The following is a 19993-nucleotide window of genomic DNA, read 5'->3' on the forward strand; positions in this document are numbered from 1 at the left end:
CTTCCTGGACCTCTGCAAGATTGTAAATATTGTTGTTGTTATTCAGTCGCACAGTCGAGTCCGACTCTTCACGACCCCATGGACCAGATCATGCCAGGCCTTCCTGTCTTCCGCCGTCCTCTGACGTTTGCTCAATTTCATGTTCGTTGCATCTATGACACTGTCTAACCATCTCATCCTTTGCCGTCCCCGTCTTCTTTGACCTTCAATCTTTCCCAGCATCAGGGTCTTCTCCAGTGAGTGCTCCCTTCTCATTTGGTGGCCAAAGTATTTGAGCTTCAGTTTCATTATCTGGCCTTCCAGGGAACAGTCAGGGTTGATTTCTTTGAGGATTGACTGATTTGTTCTTCTTGCAGTCCAAGGGACTCTCAAGAGTCTCCTCCAGCACCATAGTTCAAAAGAATCTATTCTTCGGCGCTCGGCCTTCCTTATAGTCCAACTCTCACAGCCATACATGACTACTGGGAATACCATTGCTTTGACCATGCGGACTTTTGTTGGCAGGGTGATGTCTCTACTTTTTATCATGCTGTTTAGGTTCGCCATCGCTTTCCTCCCAAGGAGCAGGCGTCTTTTAATTTCATGGCTGCAGTCACAGTCTGCGGTGATCTGGGATCCCAGGAACGTGAAGTCTGTCACTACTTCCACGACTTCCCCTTCTATTTGCCAAGGAGTGATGGGGCCGGATGCCATGATCTTAGTTTTTTTGATGTTGAGCTTCAAGCCCACTTTTGCGCTCTCCTCTTTTACTCTGAGCAAGAGGCTCTTTAGATCCTTTTCACTTTCAGCCATTAGAGTGGTATCATCTGCATATCTGAGGTTGTTGATCTTTTCCCCAGCAATCTTAATTCCCGCTTGTGATTCATCCAGGCCAGCATTTCGCATGATGTACTCTGCATATATATTAAATAAGCAAGGTGACCATATACATCCTTGTCGTACTCCTTTTCCTATGCTAAACCAATCAGTTGTTCCATATCCGGTTCTAACTGTCGCTTCTTGGCCCTTATACAGGTTTCTCAAGAGACATGTGAGCTGGTCTGGTACTTCCATCTCTTTAAGGACCTGCCATAGTTTGTTGTGATCCACACAGTCAAAGGCTTTAGCATAGTCAATGAAGCAGAAGTAGATGTTTTTCTGGTACTCTCTTGCTTTCTCCATAATCCAGCGAATGTTGGCAATTTGATCTCTAGTTCCTCTACCTCTTCGAAACCCAGCTTGTACTTCTGGCAGTTCTCTATCCACGTACTGTTGAAGCCTAGCTTGTAGGATCTTGAGCATGACCTTGCTAGCGTGTGATATGAGTGCAATTGTGCAATAGTTTGAACATTCCTTGGCATTGCCCTTCTTTGGGATTGGAATGTATACTGATCTTTTCCAATCCTGTGGCCACTGTTGCGTTTTCCAAATTTGCTGGCAAATGGAGTGCAGCACTTTAACAGCATCATCTTCTAAGACTTTGAATAGCTCAGCTGGAATACCATCACCTCCACTAGCTTTGTTGTTAGCAATGCTTTCTAAGGCCCGGCAGAAGGGTAGATATTACCCTTCCCCAAAAAAGCTCTCCCTCTTTCCTCCCTGATTTCCTGATCTAGCTCTTGTATGCATTTTTAGAATGTGTTTGTGCATTTCTGTCCATTTCTATTTTCTTTTAACAAAAACCTTTCTGGCTGAACCTCTGCCTGGTTTATTTGAAAGTTCTAATAAAGGGGAAAATCCTGGTATGCATAGGTGGATAATCCCAGTTACCCCCCCCCCCTCGCTCTGTCTACTTAAAGCCAATTCCCACAACTAATTAGGGGACACAGCTAATGATAAAGAAATGCTATTTGGGTCACAGCTGTAGTTGCAGTTTGGTGTAGTGGTTAAGAGAGCTGGGTTGGTGTAGTGGTTAAGAGCGCTGGGTTGGAACACTTTCCCTATGAGGAAAGGTTAAGGCGCTTAGGGCTCTTTAGCTTGGAGAAACGACGACTGAGGGGTGACATGATTGAGGTTTATAAGATTATGCATGGGAAAGAGCAGGTAGAGAAAGAGGTACTTTTCTCCCTTTCTCACAATACAAGAACCCGTGGGCACTCCATGAAATTGCTGAGCGGTCGGGTTAGAACAGATAAAAGGAAGTACTTCTTCACCCAAAGAGGGATTAACACTTGGAATTCACTGCCACAGGAAATAGTGGCAGCTACAAGCATGGACGGCTTCAAAAGGGAATTAGATAAGCATATGGAGCAGAGGTCCATCAGTGGCTATTAGCCACAAGGTATAGATAGGGACTCTGGGGCAAGTGATGCTCTGTCATCTTGGTGCTTGGGGGGGGGGGGTCGGCAAGTGATGCTCTGTCTTCTTGGTGCTTGGGGGGGGGTCAACAGTGGGATGGCTTCTAATGTCCTGGCCCCACTGGTGGACCTCCTGAGGGCACCTGGTATTTATGGCCCCTGTGTGACACAGAGTGTTGGACTGGATGGGCCTTTGGCCTGATCCAACATTGGCATCTCTTATGTTCTTATGTTCTTATGACTCATCTGGAGAGGCAGGTTTGATTCTCCACTCCTCCACCTGAAGTCATCTGGGTGACCTTAGGTCAGTCAGAGTTTTCTCAGAGCTGTTCTCTCAAGAGCAGTTCTCGATAGAGCTCTCTCAGCCCCAACTACCTCACAGGATGTCCATTGTGGGGAGAGTTTGTAAGCCACTCTGAGACTCCGAGTGAAGGGCAGGGTATAAATCCAGCTCCTCCTCCTCCTCCTTCTTCCTCCAGACCGTCGAAGCGATGAAGACGATCCTGGGGGACCTCCGTTCCGATGACCAGTTTTCAGTCCTCGACTTCAACCACCACGTGCGAACCTGGAAAGATAGTTTAGTGCGAGCTTCCAAATCAGACACCGAAGCTGCCAAGAAGTACATCGAGGGAATCCATCCTAACGGAGGTACGTAAGTATATTAGTAAAGTGATCCTAGGTATTAGATGCTGGCAGAGAGGATGGATAGCCGTGGCTGCAAACCTACCTGTGCTCACACAAAAATGAGCTGTATCCATTCTGTGCTAATGTAAGTGTACCCCAGGAGCTGTGGTGGCTCAAGTGGTTAAGACGCTGAACTGCAGGCTGTGGAAGGTCGGTAGTTCAGCAGTTCGAGACCCGGGTGCCGCAAGACGGAGTGAGCTCCCGTCTCTGGTCCCGGCTCCTGCCAACCTAGCAGTTCGAAAGCAAGAAATTGCAAGTAGATAAATAGGTACCACTTCGGTGGGAAGGTAACAGCGTTCCGTGCGCCTTTGTGTTTAGTCATGCCGGCCACATGACCATGGAAACGTCTTCGGACAGCGCTGGCTCTTCGGCTTTGAAACGGAGATGAGCACCGCAACCCTAGAGTCGGATTCGACTGGCTTTCAAGCAAGGGAAACCTTTACCTTTTTTTAAGTGTATCCCAGTTGTTGGCTTGCACATTTTCAGAGTGTGTCAGAATATTTAACATTGCCTTGAAAACCCTACAGGGTCACCTAGGGTCACCAGGTCCCTTTGAGACGCCAACCGGGGGGATGGGGGGAAAATGCTCTGGGAGCTGGAAGCATCACCCCCAATGTGCTGACATCACTAGAAGTGATGTCATGCGCCATGCCTACGTCACCCGGAAGTGACATTGTGCCGTTCCTGCGTCACCCGGAAGTTATGTAGGTATGTCAGGGGGCAACACTCTGGGTTTTGGGCAAAGCTCTATGGTAAAATCACCTTCAAACCATGGAGTTTTGCCCCCAAACCAGAGTGTCCCTCCTGATGTCATGACTTGCCTACATCACTTCCGGGTGACATAGGCGCGTTGCTCTATGTTGATGTTGGGGTGTGTGTGAGATATCCTCCCACCAGTAAGCTGTCTGCCGACAGGCAGAACCCCACAGAACCAGGGATTCCCCCACCCCTAACTGGGGACCGGCGACCCTAGGGTCACCGTATGTTGGCTGCAACTTCAAGGTACTTTCTGCCACCCTGTGAAGCCGGCTCCTTTGCTTGTGGACACCCATTGAAGCAGGGAGATCTGTTCGTCCTTAGACGAGTGGCAAAGCTGCCATCTTGGTTGATTGTACTTTGGTTTGTTGGATTTATATCCCACCTTTCTGCTTTGCCGAGTGTTCAAGGTAATCACTGCAATAAGACAGATTTGCAAGGGAGAATCCAGAGCCAGTTTGGTGTAGTGGTTAGGAGCGCGAACTCTAATCTGGGAAAACCGGGTTTGATTCCCCACTCCTCCACATGCAGCTGCTGGTGAAACTTTGGGTCAGTTACAAGTTATCTCAGAGCTGTTATCTCAGGAGAAGTCCTAAAAAGAGCTCTCTCAGCCTCACCTGCCTTACAGGGTGTCTGTTGTGGGGAGGGGAAGGAGATTGTAAACCGCACTGAGACTCCTTCGAGTAGTGAAGGGCAGGGTATAAATCCAATCTTTTCTTCTCAATAAAAAGAAGCACCAGTAAAATGATAGATCTTTGATATGCACACACTCACATGGGGTTGCCACCATCCAGGTGGGGCCTGGAGGTCTCGTGGAATTACAGCACATTTTGCCCTGTATCAAAAGAGGGCCTGCTCCCCAGTAGTGTGCATGTGTTCTTGGCCACAGCCCCACTCTTTGGTTTCTCTTCTCTTTGTGAAATGCTGGCCATTTTGCTGCTGCTTCCTGGATCTCTGCAAGATTGTAAATATTACCCTTCCCAAAAAAAGCTTTCCCTATTTCCTCCCTGATTTCCTCTGATTTAGCTCTTGTATACATTTTTAGTGTGTGTGTGTGTGTGCCTGGTTTATTTGAGAGTTCTATTAAAGAAAAAAATCCTGGTATACATAGGTGGATAATCCCAGTTACCCCCCCCCCTCGCTCTGTCTCCTTAAAGCCAATTCTCTCAACTAATTAGGGGACTGCCTATTTGGGTAGCAGCTGTAGTTGCAGTTTGGTGTAGTGGATAAGAGTGGTGGACTCATCTGGAGAACCAGGTTTGATTCTCCAGTCCTCCACATGAAGTCATCTGGGTGACCTTAGGTCAGTCACAGTTCTCTCAGAGCTTTTCTCTCAAGAGCAGTTCTCGAAAGAGCTCTCTCAGCCCCAACTACCTCACAGGGTGTCCATTGTGGGGAGAGTTTGTAAGCCACTCTGAGACTCCGAGTGAAGGGCAGGGTATAAATCCAGCTCCTCCTCCTCCTCCCTCCTCCAGACTGTCGAAGCGATGAAGACGATCCTGGGGGACCTCCGTTCTGACGACCAGTTTTCAGTCCTCGACTTCAACCACCACGTGCGAACCTGGAAAGATAGTTTAGTGCGAGCTTCCAAATCAGACACCGAAGCTGCCAAGAAGTACATTGAGGGAATCCATCCTAACGGAGGTACGTTAAGTGTGTTACTAAAGTGATCCTAGGCATTAGATGCTGGCAGAGAGGATGGACAGCTGTGGTTATAGACCTATCTGTGCTCACAAAAAAATGACCTGTATCTATTTTGTGCTAATGTAAGTGTACCCCAGTTGTTGGCTTGCGCATTTTCAGAGTGTGTCAGAATATTTAACCCTTCCCATCTGGGAGGGGTGCACTTTGAGCTATCTTGAAATTGGAGTAGAGTCCCCATCTGTCGTCTTGCACATTTCTCTGATCAAATCAAAGCGCGCATCCCACAAATGTTTATGGCCCGGCTCAGGATATTCAAATAGGTATCTATCTTGCCCTTTTCTAGCAGGTAGACAAATGCTCATCTCCATCCTGTCTATTTGTCTCTATAAAGGAAAATCCTTTTCCTCTCTGCCTGAAATCTGCCTGAAGTTTATTGCTCCATTCCCAGGAAAGAATGTTTTCTTTGCGATCAAGCCCTCCTGGAGTGTTAATCAAATGCATCTTGCATTTCTTTATCATTAGAACATCAGAAGAGACCTGCTGGATCAGACCAATGGTTCATCTAGTCCAGCATCCTGTCTCACACAGTGGCCAACCAGTTCCTCTGGAGGGCCAACAAAACGGCATAGAGGCCGAGGCCTTCCCCTACTGTTGCCTCCTGGCTCTGGGATTCAGAGGCTTAGTGCCTCTGAATGTGGAGGTTACCGTCAGTTTGGTGTAGTGGTTAAGTAGAGCCAGTTTGGTGTAGTGGTTAAGTGCGCAGACTCTAATCTGGGAGAACCGGCATTGATTCCCCACTCCTCCACTTGCACCTGGCTGGATGACCTTGGGCAAGCCGTAGTTCTGACAAGAGCTGTTCTTGAAAAAGAGCAGTTTCTGTCAAGAGCTCTCTCAGTCCCACCTACCTCACAGGGTGTCTGTGGTGGGGAGGGGAAGGGAAAGGAGTTTGTAAGCCGCTCTGAGACTTCCTGGGGTAGTGAAGGGCAGGGTATAAATCCAATCTCTTCTCTTCTTCTTCAGTCACCATGGCTAGTAGTCATTGATAGACTGATCCTCCATGGATCTCTCTAATCCCCTTTGAAAGCTATTTATTCCTGTGGCCATCACAACATCCTCTGGTAGGAAATTCCACATTTTAATCACTCTCTGTGTAAAGTAGTATTTCCTTTTGTCCATCCTGAACCTACTGCCCATCAGCTTCATTGGATGTCCTCCTTTTGGGAGAGGGAGAAAAATTGATCTTTGTCAATTCTCTCCATCCCATTTTATATACCTCTATCATGTGTCCCCCCCCCCATTAGTTGTCTCTTCTCCATACTGAAAAGTCCCGGGCTCTTCATCCTTTCCTCATAAGGAAGGTGCTCCAACCCCCTGATCATCACAATTGATTCCCTGGAATCCTAGGAATTGTAGTATGGTGTGAGCATTGAGGATTCTTTGTTAGAGACCACTAGCTTCACTCACAAACCTATCGTTTCTAAGATTCCCTGGGGCAAGTGATTATCTTTAACATCTGTAGTGTTGATACACCCATAAAGTATCTGGAAAAATATAATTTGCATAGACCCATACATAGGTAAGTGGACTCTTTCAGTACTTGGCAGCAGGGGTCATTTCCTGCAGGAGCGCACAGGAGCGGAGCTCCGGCAGTAAAGAGCCCAGGGGGCGGGCACATGAAACAAGCCCCACCCCCTGCTCCCAGCAGCCCTTTTATTATTTTTCATAAGACTATTAAACTACAATGAAAAATATAGGAGGGGGGACTACAACTAAGCATAAAGGAAAGATACCCACACTAACTAAAAACCCAAGAGAAGGAGATCATTTCCATGTTAAACTAAATGTAAGTAATACAAGTGTTAGTAATACAATATACTTATGGAGTTCTTGTTGTGCACAGCTTCTATATTAGTAAGTTAGTCTTTGTGAGAGTACTTCTTGAACATCTTTACTTCAAAGAGCGATTTACAGAGTCCTTCTGCCCTTACTTCGGTTTTCTATCTCTAAAGTCATATACAGTTTTCGTTGCTCCCGCTCCTGCACCCGCTTCGCCCACAGAGTCCTTGTCCGTTCCAGAAGTAGTAGAGTCACTTGATTTGGTTTCTTCATCTTTAAGTTCTTCCCCCGGCCCAAGCTGACGTCTCAAAAATTCTTTAGCTTTAAAGATGAAGTCAATCTTCTCTCTTTTATCGTTGACTTTAAAGATGACACATTCAGGAATCGCCCACCTGTACTGAATTCCATTGGATTGAAGAAATGAGATCAATTTCTTGTAGCCTTTCCTCTTTTTACGAATTTCAAATGGGATATCTTTTAAAGTCTTAATGATTGTATTCCCAAATTTCAGTGGCTTTGCTGAAGTTGCCTTTAATATAGCATCTCTGGTCTGTCTTGTTACAAATCTAACCACAATCTCTCCAGGCAGGCTCTTTTTTTTTAATATAATTGGAGTATGCCCGATAGGCAGCCTCCATGTCTTTTACTATCTCATCCGCTGATAAGCCTGTTACTGGAGCAATGATCTTTCCCAGAGTCTTCTTCAGATCTTCTTTTTCAGTTTCATGCACCCCCTGAAATCTGAGTGTCATATTAGTTTTTTCCATTTGGAGCTGTAACAAACGGGTTTCCTGAAGTTTTTGTGTTGTTTCCACATCTGTCACTCTTTTCTTCATTTTCTTATTTGTGGTGTCCATCTCTGTAATTTTCTCAGTTGCATGCTCCACTTTCTTTTCCGTTTCTGCCAGCTGGCGCTGCTGTAAAGCGAAGTTTTGGTTTAGTGTGGCCAGTTGCTGGTTAATACCACCAAGTTGCTCCATTACCGGCTTCAGCGTATCCGCTAGCAACTTCATGACATCAGCTCCCTCTTCCATTCTTGGACTCTGCCTGGTTTCGGTTTAAACTTCCCTCAGGAAGCTGCCATGTTCCTCTTTGTTTACACTTTCAAACTGCTTTGCCAGGGCTTGAAAAACTCGTCGTTTCACTATCGGTACTCAAGTAAGTCTCTCAGAAAAATCTCGCTGTTTATTTCCCCCTACCCCCTTTGCTGTGTTAATCTGTCTGTGCGCTTAAGAGGCGTCCCTCCTTGCGCTCTGCTTTTCTCACGGGGGGGGGGGGGTCCTCCTTTTTGACACAATAGTCAGTTTATTTCAAACTCACATTCATTGTTGGTCATATCTCTGACCTCGCTCTCTTCATCGTTGTTCCACTCGATCTCCTGTGCTTGTCCCGGTCAAATTAGCTTATACCCGAAGGTCACTCAGCGGCAGGACCATCAGGGCAGAGGGAAGCCTCTATTCTCCGGTGTCGAGCCATCGAAGAGGCTAACCCTCAAAAGCCCCCTGGCCTGGAACCCATCACAATGGCTCCGTGGGGGTACCACTTGAGGTAGCACCTCTCCTCACCGCTGGTGTGCTAATCGCCTCCCCAAGCATTGGGGAGAGCGACCGTCATCACCAATCCACAAACCGGAAGTCCTCCAGTGGCACCTTTAAGACCAAGTTTTATTCAGGTACAAGCTCTCCCTCCTCTGTGAGGACAGATCTGCACATCCCCCCCTCCGCCAATATCTAGCAATCCAAAACAGTCCAGTGGAGCCTGAGCGTTGGGTGTTGCCTTCTTACACACTTCCGGTGATGTCAGGGGGTGTGGCATATGCTAATGAGTTGTGCTAATGAGTTGTGCTAATGAGCTATGCTAATGAGCTCCTGCACCTCTTTTTCTACAAAATGACCCCTGCTCAACAGGGTTGGCCCTGATCAACGTTTGGATGGGAGACCACCAAGGAAGCCCAGGGTTGCTGTGCAGAGGCAGGTGATGGCAAACCACCTCTGAATGTCTCTTACCTTGAAAACCCTACAGGGTTACCATAAGTTGCCTGTGACTTGACAGAAAAGAAAAGAAACGTTTAGGGCAAAATCCATTAAAAGTTAAGCCCCTATTGAATTTAAGCTTGTGTGCAATTCTTCCATCAGTTTTGGTTGGGGAACTGACACACCCTCAAATTCCATGAACTTTGGCGGTGGTTAACTTTGGCTGGGTTGAGTTGCCTCGGGCATTACCTAAACTTGTTTTCAACCTCATTCTCCTTAAACAGGGACGAATATTAATGATGCTCTCCTCCGAGCCATCTTTATTTTAAACGAAGCCAACAGGATGGGGATGTTAGATCCGAACTCTGCGTCCATGATTGTCCTGGTGTCCGATGGAGATCCTACTGTGGGTAAGGACCTTAGATGAAGGCTTACGTGGTCTCCTTGCACCAAGAGGGAGAGAATGGCTATCTGGCCACTCTGTTCAGCTGGAAGTCGGAAGACTGGAAGACTCTGCTCAGCTGGAGGTTGGAGGACTTCCTCTCTCTGGAGGAAGTTCCTCAGGCTGGGGAAAAGCTTTGTACTTTGGTGGCCAGAGTAGTCAGACACAAGCTACAAGCTCTGCCAAGAAGATTCAATTGCTTCTGGTGTTGGACCGAAATGTGGAAACCTGAACTGTCTCCTTCCGTCCCCTCCCAATCTAGGAGAACTGAAGCTGCCTACCATTCAGAAGAACGTGAAGAAAAACATCCAGGACGACATCTCGTTGTTCTCCCTCGGCATCGGCTTTGACGTGGACTACGATTTCCTGAAGAGACTGTCCAGCGAAAACAACGGGATGGCGCAAAGGATTTTTGGAAACCAGGAAACCTCCTCTCAGATGAAGGTGAGCTTCCATCCCGTGTCTCTGCTACTCGGAGTGGCCGGGTTTGGCGGGACGAAGAAGCGATGGAGCCACCGTGAATGGATGCTTGGGGAATAGTGGCTGATTGTGCGTATCCCAGTATTTAGGGTTGTCAATCCCCAGTTGGGGGCAGGGGATCACCTGGTTCGGAATCCCTCCCCCCCGCGTCAAGGCTCTCAGAGAGCGGGGGGGGGAATAGCCACTGGGGGTCCCATTAAAGCAGTTCCCATAGAGAATAATGGAGAACCGATCTGGGGGGATTTGGGGATCTGGGGGGGCTGTTTTTGAGGCAGAGGCACCAAATTTTCAGCATCGCTGTTGGGTCTTCTCCTGAAACAAACCCCCAAGTTTCAAAAAGATTGGACCCGGGGGCGCAATTCTGTGAGCCCCAAAAGAATGTGCCCCCATTCTCCATTATTTCCAATGGAGGGAAAGCATTTAAAAGGAATGCTTTTGAAAGGAATGCCTAATGTGATGGCCATAACTCTCTTTTGGCTTGTCGGCCTCACCTGGCAATCCTAGTGATATAGCTTAAAATAGATGGTAACAGCCAAGGAGTGCTTCAAAAAAAGATCCCAATAAAATAAAACTGTATCCTAACTGCGCTCAATAAATTTTTAAATACTGAAGTGAACAGAATACAAAAAATTATTTGTGAAGTACAAAGTACATAAGATGAGTATAATATATATAAAGGTATTCAACAGTTATTAGTTGTTGTTGTTAGTTGTTAACGATGATCTCCGGAATGTTCAACCATTTTGAAAGATCTTCTTATGTAACATCTCTGGTCAGTCTTTCAACTGGCACATTTCAAGAAATTCATGATTTTCTTCGATATGTCAAAACATTACTGAGAGGAAGTTCCTGACGATTCTACACAAGGCAAAATGCTGTAAGAGGCCTTACAGTTTTCCTTTATTGGGATCTTTTTTTGAAGCAACCCTAGTGATGTCACAAAAGCGATGTCACATCCTTGCTCCTGGCTGTACCCCAAAGTCTGGAAAAAGGGAGGGGGGGAAGGGAAAAACTCAACCCAAGATAACACTGCGAACCAGAAGGGTTAAGCTGACCAGATATATTATAAAAGTACAAAATGTATTAGGGTGTACACATATTAAAATATATTCGGGTTAAAATTTTTTTTTTCAAGTATCAGACTAATAAAAGCATATCAAATATTAATACACATGATGGGTCAACACTTTCCAACTGAAGACCAAACGCGTTTCTGGTAACTGAGATTTCAAAAGTCTGAAGCATTCTTCACACACTCAGACTTTTGAAATCTCAGTTACCAGAATAATTGGAATGAATATGGCTATACCTATGGCCCATCATTAATACCAGCAACACAATTGCAAACATCTGGTCTTTTTATAAGTGTACTAAAGATCTTGTATACATATGTTTGAATGCATGTCTATACTATGTTGTATAGTGACCACTGAGGAAGGCACTTTGAGGCCGAAACGGGTTTGGTCTTCATTTGGAAAGTGTTGACCCATCATGTGTATTAATATTTGATATGCTTTTATTAGTCTGATACTTGAAAAAAAATTTAACCCGAATATATTTTAATATGTGTACACCCTAATAAATTTTGTACTGTACCCCAAAGTCCCCAGATATTTCCTGAGTCGGACCTGGCAACCCGACTAGTATCCCAAGCCCTGAGACTCATGGGGCAGGGCCTGGTGATGCCGCATTGACTAGCGGTTCTCATGGTGGTGCTTCCAGAAGCCACTGGGAGATGTGCCACATGGTGCTTGTGGAGGTAGATAGTCACAACCATGCAGGGAGTGCCCAAACTTGTGTTGTGGGTGAGCCGATGCGGACTTTCCAGTGTGAGCTTTCGTCACTTCTGTGCCTCTTTGGACTCCGCAGCAATTCTACAACCAAATCTCCACCCCGCTTCTGAAAAAAATCGAGTTCAACTATCCCCAGGGCATGGTGTCGGACGTCACCCACAACAGCTTCCAAAACTATTTTGGAGGATCGGAGATTGTGGTGGCAGGAAAAGTCGACACAGAAAACGTGCAACACTTGCAGAGCATTATCACAGCCACTGCCGTGAGTACGGTTTCCTGCCTTGCCTCTCATTCCTTATACCGTGGGCCTCTGCACAGCAACTAGCGTCCAATGTTCCCTCTAAGCTGTGGAGTCTTGTGAACAAAAATCCTACTTGGTGAGCTGCTGGCATTAAAGTGGTGAGTGAGCGATTTGGCGACTGCATAAATTAGTTTGCTCTGGAGGCATCCTGCCTGAACTAAGACAAAAATGTCTGAGCTGGAGGCTAAAAAACTGTGAGCTAGCTCACACTAACTCAGCTTAGAGGGAACACTGCTTGGGTCCATTCTGTATTTTATTTATTTATTAGATTTCTTACCCCACCTTCCCGGCCATATCAGGCATTCACTCCACATTTTCTCAGCACTCGACCTGGTTCCCCCTTGCCTCGAAATATCTGTTTTCATTGCATTGCCTCGGATCCTGGTTTCTGTATTGGCTCATGTCAGCTTGCTATCTATTTTGTTTTCAACGCTCGTTCCTGCATTGGTATGCAGATTTTCCTGTGTCAGTACTTGCCTCAGCAGTCAACAGCAGCCTGAGCCAGGTAATTCATGGCGAGGTGATAAACACCAAGTTGTCTGCTTATTGTTCCCTTTGAATTGGAAGGGGAGGAAGGAAAAGGTGTCACTCAAAACCACATTCAGATACCCCTGACTGTGAAGTCAGCCCTGAATGGACATAAATCTATGCAGAAAGTACCATAAAACCCGATGAACAAAGAAAGAGAAAGCGGCGTGCAGAGTAAAGGGAGATTAACCTCCCGACATGGCTGTGGAAAAACTGCGAGGAAACAGATGGGTGCGGAATCAGCCTAGGATTGCTTCAGACCTGTTTAGAGAAATTGTGGATTGATACCAGGGGTCATTTCATAGAAAAAGAGGTGCAGGAGCTCATTAGCATAACTCATTAGCATGACTTATTTGCATATGCCACACCCCCTGACATCACCGGAAGTGTGTCAGAAAGCAATGGCCACTGCTCAGGCTCCACTAGACTGTTTTGGATTGCTAGCTATTGGGGGACGTACGTACATGCAGATCTGTCCTCACAGAGGAGGGAGAGCTTGTACCTGAATGAAACTTGGTCTTAAAGGTGCCACTGGGCTGTTTTGGACCGGGGGGGGGGGGAGTGGGATCTGCAACTTACCTGGCTGCTTCTTGCTCTGACTGAGGGCTGCTGGGAGCAGGGGGTGGGGCTTGTTCCATGTGCCCGCCCCCTGGGCTCTTTACTGCTCCACCCCTGTGCGCTCCTGCAGGAAATGACCCCTGACCAATACTGTGGAGACTGTAGGTTCTAGCTCCTGTCCTACAATCCTCCAGTGCCTACCCCTCCATCTGCCTTGAAATCAGTCCTTCAAAATATAAGGGCCAACTCTTGTTCATTTGATCAGAGGCATGGCCAACCCAATGTGACTTACATACCATTTGGAGTAATGAACTGCTCCCCCTCCCACAGTCTGCCCCACACAGTGAGACCTGAGTTGCCTGATCTCTCCAAAGATCTCTGTTTTTCATCACAACAAGGCAAGTCTTGGAATTCCATTTGAATCAGGAGTTTAATCCCAAATTAACCTGGGATCGTTTCCTCACTTGAAGCTTGCTTCAGTTTCTGATTAAACCTGGGGTTTAATTAAGCGGTGCTTACACTTTGAGAGTCCATAATGGGCAAGAACATAAAAACAGCCCTGCTGGATCAGAACAATAGTCCATCTAGTCCAGGATCCTGTCTCACTCAGTGGCCAACCAGTTCCTCTGGAGGGCCAACAACAGGGCACAGAGGCCGAGGCCTTCCCCTGACGTTGCCTCCTGGCTCTGGGATTAAGAGGTTTGCTGCCTCTGGATGTGGAGGTTCCTTTCAGCCACCATGGCTAGTAGCCATTGATAGACGTATCCTCCATGAATCGATCGAATCCCCTTTGAAATCTGTTTATTCCTCTGGCCATCACTACATCCTCTGGCAGCGAATTCTACATTTTAATCACTCGCTGTGTAAAGAAGTATTTCTTTCTGCCCATCCTGAATATACCACCCATCAGCTTCACTGGATGCCCTGAGTTCTAGTTCCATGGGAGAGGGAGAACAATTTCTCTTTGTTAACTCTCTCTACCCCAGGCATGATTTTATAAACTTTTATCCTGTCTTCCCTTAGTCATCTCTTTTCTAAACAGAAAAGTCCCAGACCCTTCAGCCTTTCCTCCTAGGGAAGGTACTCCAACCCCCTAACCAGGGGTCATTTCCTGTGGGAGCGCCCAGGAGCGGCGCTCTGGCAGTAAGGAGCCCAGGGGGCGGGCACATGCAACAAGTCCCACCCCCTGCTCCCAGCAGCCCTCAGTTGGGCCACGAGGAGCAAGAAGCAGCCAGGTAAGTTGCAGAGCCTCCCCCCCCCGGCCCGTCTTCAGGTACGAGCTCTCCCTCCTCTGTGAGGGCAGATCTGTGCGGTCTCCCCCCCCCCCCCCCCCAGCAAGTCAAAAAAATGCCGCCACAGTCCAGTAGCACCTTTAAGACCAAGTTTTATTCAGGTACCAGCTCTCCCTCCTCTGTGAGGGCAGATCTGTACATCCCCCCCCCCAAAAAAGCTAGCAATCCAAAACAGTCCAGTGGAGCCTGAGCGGTGGGTGTTGCCTTCTGACACACTTCCAGTGATGTCAGGGGTGTGTGGCATATGCAAATAAGTTATGCTAATGAGCTCCTGCACCTCTTTTACTACGAAATGACCCTTGCCCCTAACCATCTTGGTTTCCCTCCTCTGTACTTTTTCCAGCTCTGTAATGTCCTTTGTGAGATACGGTGACCAGAACTGTACACTGTTTTCCAACTGAGGCCGCACTATAGATCTGTACAGGGGCATTACAATACCAGCCATTTTATTCTCCGTCCCTTTCCTAATAATCCCTAACATCGAGTTCGCCTTTTTCAGTGCTGCAGCACACTGGGCTGACGCTTTCATTGAGCTATCTACTACAACCCCAATAGTGGGGGGAGACCCGGGTTCAAATTCTGACTTTGTCATGAAGTTCATCTGATGAATTTGGGCCTGTCCTGCTCTTGGTCAGCCTGTCCTATTTTACAAACACATTTCTCCAGGCCAACCCCCAAATCTCCAGGACCTTCCCAACCCAGAGATGGCAACCCTAGGGAAGGGCTTTTGCCCATCTGTCACACATCCCAATGGAGCTCTTCTCTTTGATAAGGCAATCCCTGCAGTTGCAGTTGCAAAAGAAAAGAACATCATGTTGTCAAGCCTTAAGATAACCAGCTAAGCAGATCCTTGGAAACTGGCATAAACAACTTGGTTAATTCATCAGGTGATGCCTTCGTGTCTTTCCGATTTCTCTTGGGCTTTTAGGCCAACGCAGAGTTAGTCTTGGAGACCTTGGCAGACTCGGAGGGTCTGGATGAATTCCTGAGCAAAGATAAGCACGCAGATCCCAAATTCACTGAGACGTTGTGGGCCTACATTACCATCAACCAGCTTATGGCCGAGAGGTAAGAAGGAAAATGTTCCTTGCATTTCCTAAAGGGTGATTCTCAAGTTCTAGTGCCCCGAAGACTCCCATTTTGATTTTTTTAATTGACTGACCGCCCCAAATCACTCCCCTCCTCTTCCACTGGCACACGGCAGACAACCCTGTGATACAAGCTGAATATGTCCCATGGAGGCTTCCATACCTTTGCTTCCTCAAAAACAATACAGTAAGATGCTTATCAGTGATGCTTTAAAAGCAGTTTTAAGAAAAATGCTTTTATTATCTGCACCTGGCTTATAAAGTCATGTCTTAGAGGGCTAGCTGATTTTGTAGAGCCACTACTCAGAAGTAGGTCTGCTAGGTCTCCGGCTATAGTGGGCAAAACCATAGAGTTGCTGGTGAATCCTAGAGCACTGCACTGATGCAGTGATGTCACTTCCAGGTTTGCCCAGAAGTGATGTCATGCCATCAGAGTGATGGTGTTGAGAGCTGGCCCAGGAACAGCGTAGGGCGTGCTATCAGAGCATGGAGCGAGGAAGGCAAGGGCACCAACTCAAGAAGCGTAGTCGAGGTCCAGTCCAAGGTTATGCACAGAGTCAAGAGCTGTCAGGAGTCTAGTCTGAGGGTCAGTCTGTACAGTGAGGTTTAAGAATCTGAGAGTTACTCACAAGCAGGGTCAGGAGTGAGATGAAGGCAGAGTTCAGGAAATAGTCCAAAGAGTTACAGGGTTGAGGCAGAGATCCGATGCGGTGGTCGCAGAGTCAGAGGGATTCCCACTTGCTGCTTCCACACCTAACAGCCTCCCTTGGCTGGTTTTTATGGCCAGATGCGTAAGGGTCATGCTTGCAGTCAGCTGCTTGGAAATAATCCTGCCACCTACTCAAGAAGCTGGCCTTGGGTCAGGAGGCGTGCACTTTGTCGTCTCTCCTGTAGTTCTATTCGTAGCCTCCGTCTGCAGTGCTCTAAGAGTGTAGGTGATACTGGAGGGCTGGAAATGATCAGCTGAGTTTCACCTGTTGAATCAGGGCTGGAGGGTGTGGGAAGCACCAGCTGTCGGCTGTGAATCCTGACAAGCCTGTGGCTCATCTTCCTGCTTGCCGTCTTCTGTTGACTCAGAGCTGGCTACACAGGGATCCTCTTCTCATGTCCTTTTCTCCTGAGGAGTCCTCGCTGTCACTGAGCCCTGGCTGACGCAAGACAGATGGTGTCTCCCCTCCACATCCCTAACCATCCAGTCTCCTGCTGGGTGGGAAACCTACTCTGACAGCCATGACTCAAATTCTGATCCTGTGTTTGTCGGGAAGGGCCTTTGCACTAAAGTCAACATAAAGTTTTTTTATTAGTTACTAATGTCTAGCTCGAGATCACCTGAATAGGCATGGGAGGGGGCCAGGGGGAAAACTTTCAGAGATGCTGATAGAAATTTTTTAAAAGACCAGCACTGTACTTTTGGTACTTAGCTGAAACCCACAACTGGCTATTATTGTCTTGGATACAGAAGAGTGACTCTGTATCTCCTTTGCGCTAGAAAAGCAGTGAAAGCCAGATCAATTTTATACCTGCAGCGACTATGATGACGAAAATGCTCCCCACTTCATCTAGGAATTACATATTCCACCAAATTTGGCCTGCCTCTTTAGTTCAACGTGTTGACCATTCCGAAACTGAGACGGGCATACGTGGTTGCAGGCTGCAATGCGTTTCCAACAGCCCAGATGAAGGGGCGTTTTCTCAAGACCAGCGCTATTGTGACGGCCCTTTGACAGAACTCGACTTGGCATGTCAGGGGGTCATTTTGTAGAAAAAGAGGTGCAGGAGCCCATTAGCATAACTCATTAGCATAACTTATTTGCATATACCACACCCCCTGACGTCACCGGAAGTGTGTCAGAAGGCAACACCCACTGCTCAGGCTCCACTGGACTGTTTTGGATTGCTAGCTATTGGGGGGGGACATGCAGATCTGTCCTCGCAGAGGAAGGAGGGAGAGCTTGTACCTGAATAAAACTTGGTCTTAAAGGTACCACTGGACTGTTTTGGACCAGGGGGCATTGGGAGCTCTGCAACTTACCTGGCTGCTTCTTGCTCTGACTGAGGGCTGCTGGGAGCAGGGGGCGGGGCTTGTTGCATGTGCCCACCTACTGGGCTCCTTACTGCCGGAGTTCCGCTCCTGTGCGCTCCCTCAGGAAATGACCCCTGCGGCATGTCATGTCTTCTTCTACTGTCCAAAACATGCAGTGGCAAGAGAAAGATTCCTAAGAGAATGGCTGTTGAAGTAGTCATCTTTTCCTGGTGCAGCAAGACTACTTCTGAGCAGCCTCTGCCAAAATTGCATCGTGGACGTGGGAAATTTTTGTCTTACTGTTTTTTTAAACGCTTATATTTTTTAATAGTGCATGGCCTATGGGCTATTAAACTTAAATGAACTCTGAACTATGATGACTGTATTAAGACCTCTTGGGTGCTACTCAGCCAATTAGAATCCCTAGGGCTCAGGCGTCGATCCCAGCAACCAATCGGTGTGTTTTCTACACGGTGCTCTGAGGCGATCTGGAAGCCAGCTGACTGGGGGTGGGGGTGGGGCAGTTCTACTAGCTCTCGCCTGTTGAAAGGTGGCAACGCCAATCCTGTCCCCTTTCCAGGAGATGGAGAATCCCTGCCACCGTTCCTAAAAATGGGTAGAATTCCATTTTCACCTCAGTTGGAAACGTTTGAAATAGATAAGATCACGGAAAGATACACAGAGACCGATTTCACACAAGAGCTGCGCCGTGGTCGCGCCTCCCTCTGCCCCGCTTCTATTGGTCGATTTCCCACTCGAAGCCGCGCGGCCGCATTTTGACCCGCGGCTTCGCCCGATTTCCCCCGCAGTTTCGTGATCTTGTTTTTTGAGGATCACGAAACCGCGGGGAAAATCGGGCGAAGCCGCGGGTCAAAACGCGGCCACGCGGCTTCGAGTGGGAAATGGACCAATAGAAGCGGGCCAAAGGGAGGCGCGACCGTGGCGCAGCTCTTGTGTGAAATCGGTCATAGATAAAACGTACACAGAGAGATAGAGAAGAAGAAGAAGAAGAAGAGATTGGATTTATATCCCGCCCTTCACTTGGAGTCTCAGAGCGGCTTACAAACTCCTTTCCCTTCCCCTCCCCACAACAGGCACCCTGTGAGGTGGGTGGGGCTGAGAGAGCTCTGACACAAACGGCTCTTTTTCAAGGACAGCTGTGCCAGAGCTTGTGACTGACCCAAGGTCATCCAGCAGGTGCAAGTGGAGGAGTGGGGAATCAAACCCGGTTCTCCCAGATTAGAGTCCGCACACTTAACCACTACACCAAACTGGCTCTGGAGAGAGATTGAAGGCCCAGTGATGTGACTTCTGGTATTTTACAACACGTAGGAATCTGGCCTCGACGGCTGCCCTGAAAAGGAACATCACGAAGAGGATCTTGCAGATGTCCCTCGACCATCACATCGTGACCCCGTACACGGCCATGTTGATCGAGAGCCCGAACGGAGATGAGCTGATGCTGGCCGACTCTCCCCGAGACCACAAGCGGGCGTGCTGCGCAGGTTGGTTCCTGACTGCTGTTCCCCTCAGGATGCGGCCAAAAAACCAGGAGACCATTGGCACAGTGCGAGGACTAGTTTTCATTCGCTCCGAGACCCTTACACGCTTCACATACACTGTTGTTGTGGAGAGGGATCAAGATGTGAGGCCCTGTCAGACTGCCTGTAGATATTTATTTATATATTTTTTTAATTTATTACATGACATTTATTAATCGCCTAATCCCCACAATTCTGGGACTCGAGGCAGTGTACAAAATTCTGAAACCATAACAAACATAAAAACCATACCCAGCATAGAAGACTTCCGGTTTTGGCGGCGCGAATGGCGGCATTGTACAATAATTAAAAGCAAGTGGCGGGAATTTTTGTCGTTCCCTCCCATATTTGGTCTGTGAGTGCTTCTCACGTATGGGGGGGACGGACCTTTTTTTCTTTTTGTTGTGTTACTTTATTTGGCTTTTTGTTTTTCCTTCTTTTTTACTTCCTGTATAAAACCCTTAATACAACATATAATAAAACATTATACATATATGTTTATATATATATTTATAAAACATGAAAATCAAAGACTGGACTTCAGGTCCCCAATCTTATAATAATGATAATGATAATGATAATGATAATGATAATGATAATGATAATGATAATGATAATGATAATGATAATGATAATGATAATGATAATGATAATGATAATGATAATGATAATGATGATAATGATAATGATGATAATGATAATGATAATGATGATAATGATAATGATAATAATAATCTTTCAGTTTATTAATCGCTCAATCCTGCAGAGCTTGCAGGCT

The 19993-nt window shown here is 47.2% G+C and overlaps 1 protein-coding gene across 1 annotated transcript in view; it reads left to right on the forward strand.

Annotated features, from left to right (window-relative positions):
* Positions 1-2767: 2767 nt before the first annotated feature.
* Positions 2768-19993, forward strand: part of ITIH2 (inter-alpha-trypsin inhibitor heavy chain 2) — a 45657-nt gene continuing 28431 nt past the window's right edge. Inside the window, exons 1-8 of the mRNA XM_015422597.1 lie at positions 2768-2924; positions 3934-3962; positions 5192-5360; positions 9454-9579; positions 9874-10055; positions 11961-12146; positions 15492-15631; positions 19007-19179. Coding sequence (XP_015278083.1) covers positions 2768-2924; positions 3934-3962; positions 5192-5360; positions 9454-9579; positions 9874-10055; positions 11961-12146; positions 15492-15631; positions 19007-19179 — 1162 coding nt within the window. The remainder of the gene's footprint in view (positions 2925-3933; positions 3963-5191; positions 5361-9453; positions 9580-9873; positions 10056-11960; positions 12147-15491; positions 15632-19006; positions 19180-19993) is intronic.

Source organism: Gekko japonicus, unplaced genomic scaffold (assembly GCF_001447785.1).
Source record: "Gekko japonicus isolate JY-2015 unplaced genomic scaffold, Gekko_japonicus_V1.1 scaffold1663, whole genome shotgun sequence".
NCBI lineage: Eukaryota > Metazoa > Chordata > Lepidosauria > Squamata > Gekkonidae > Gekko > Gekko japonicus.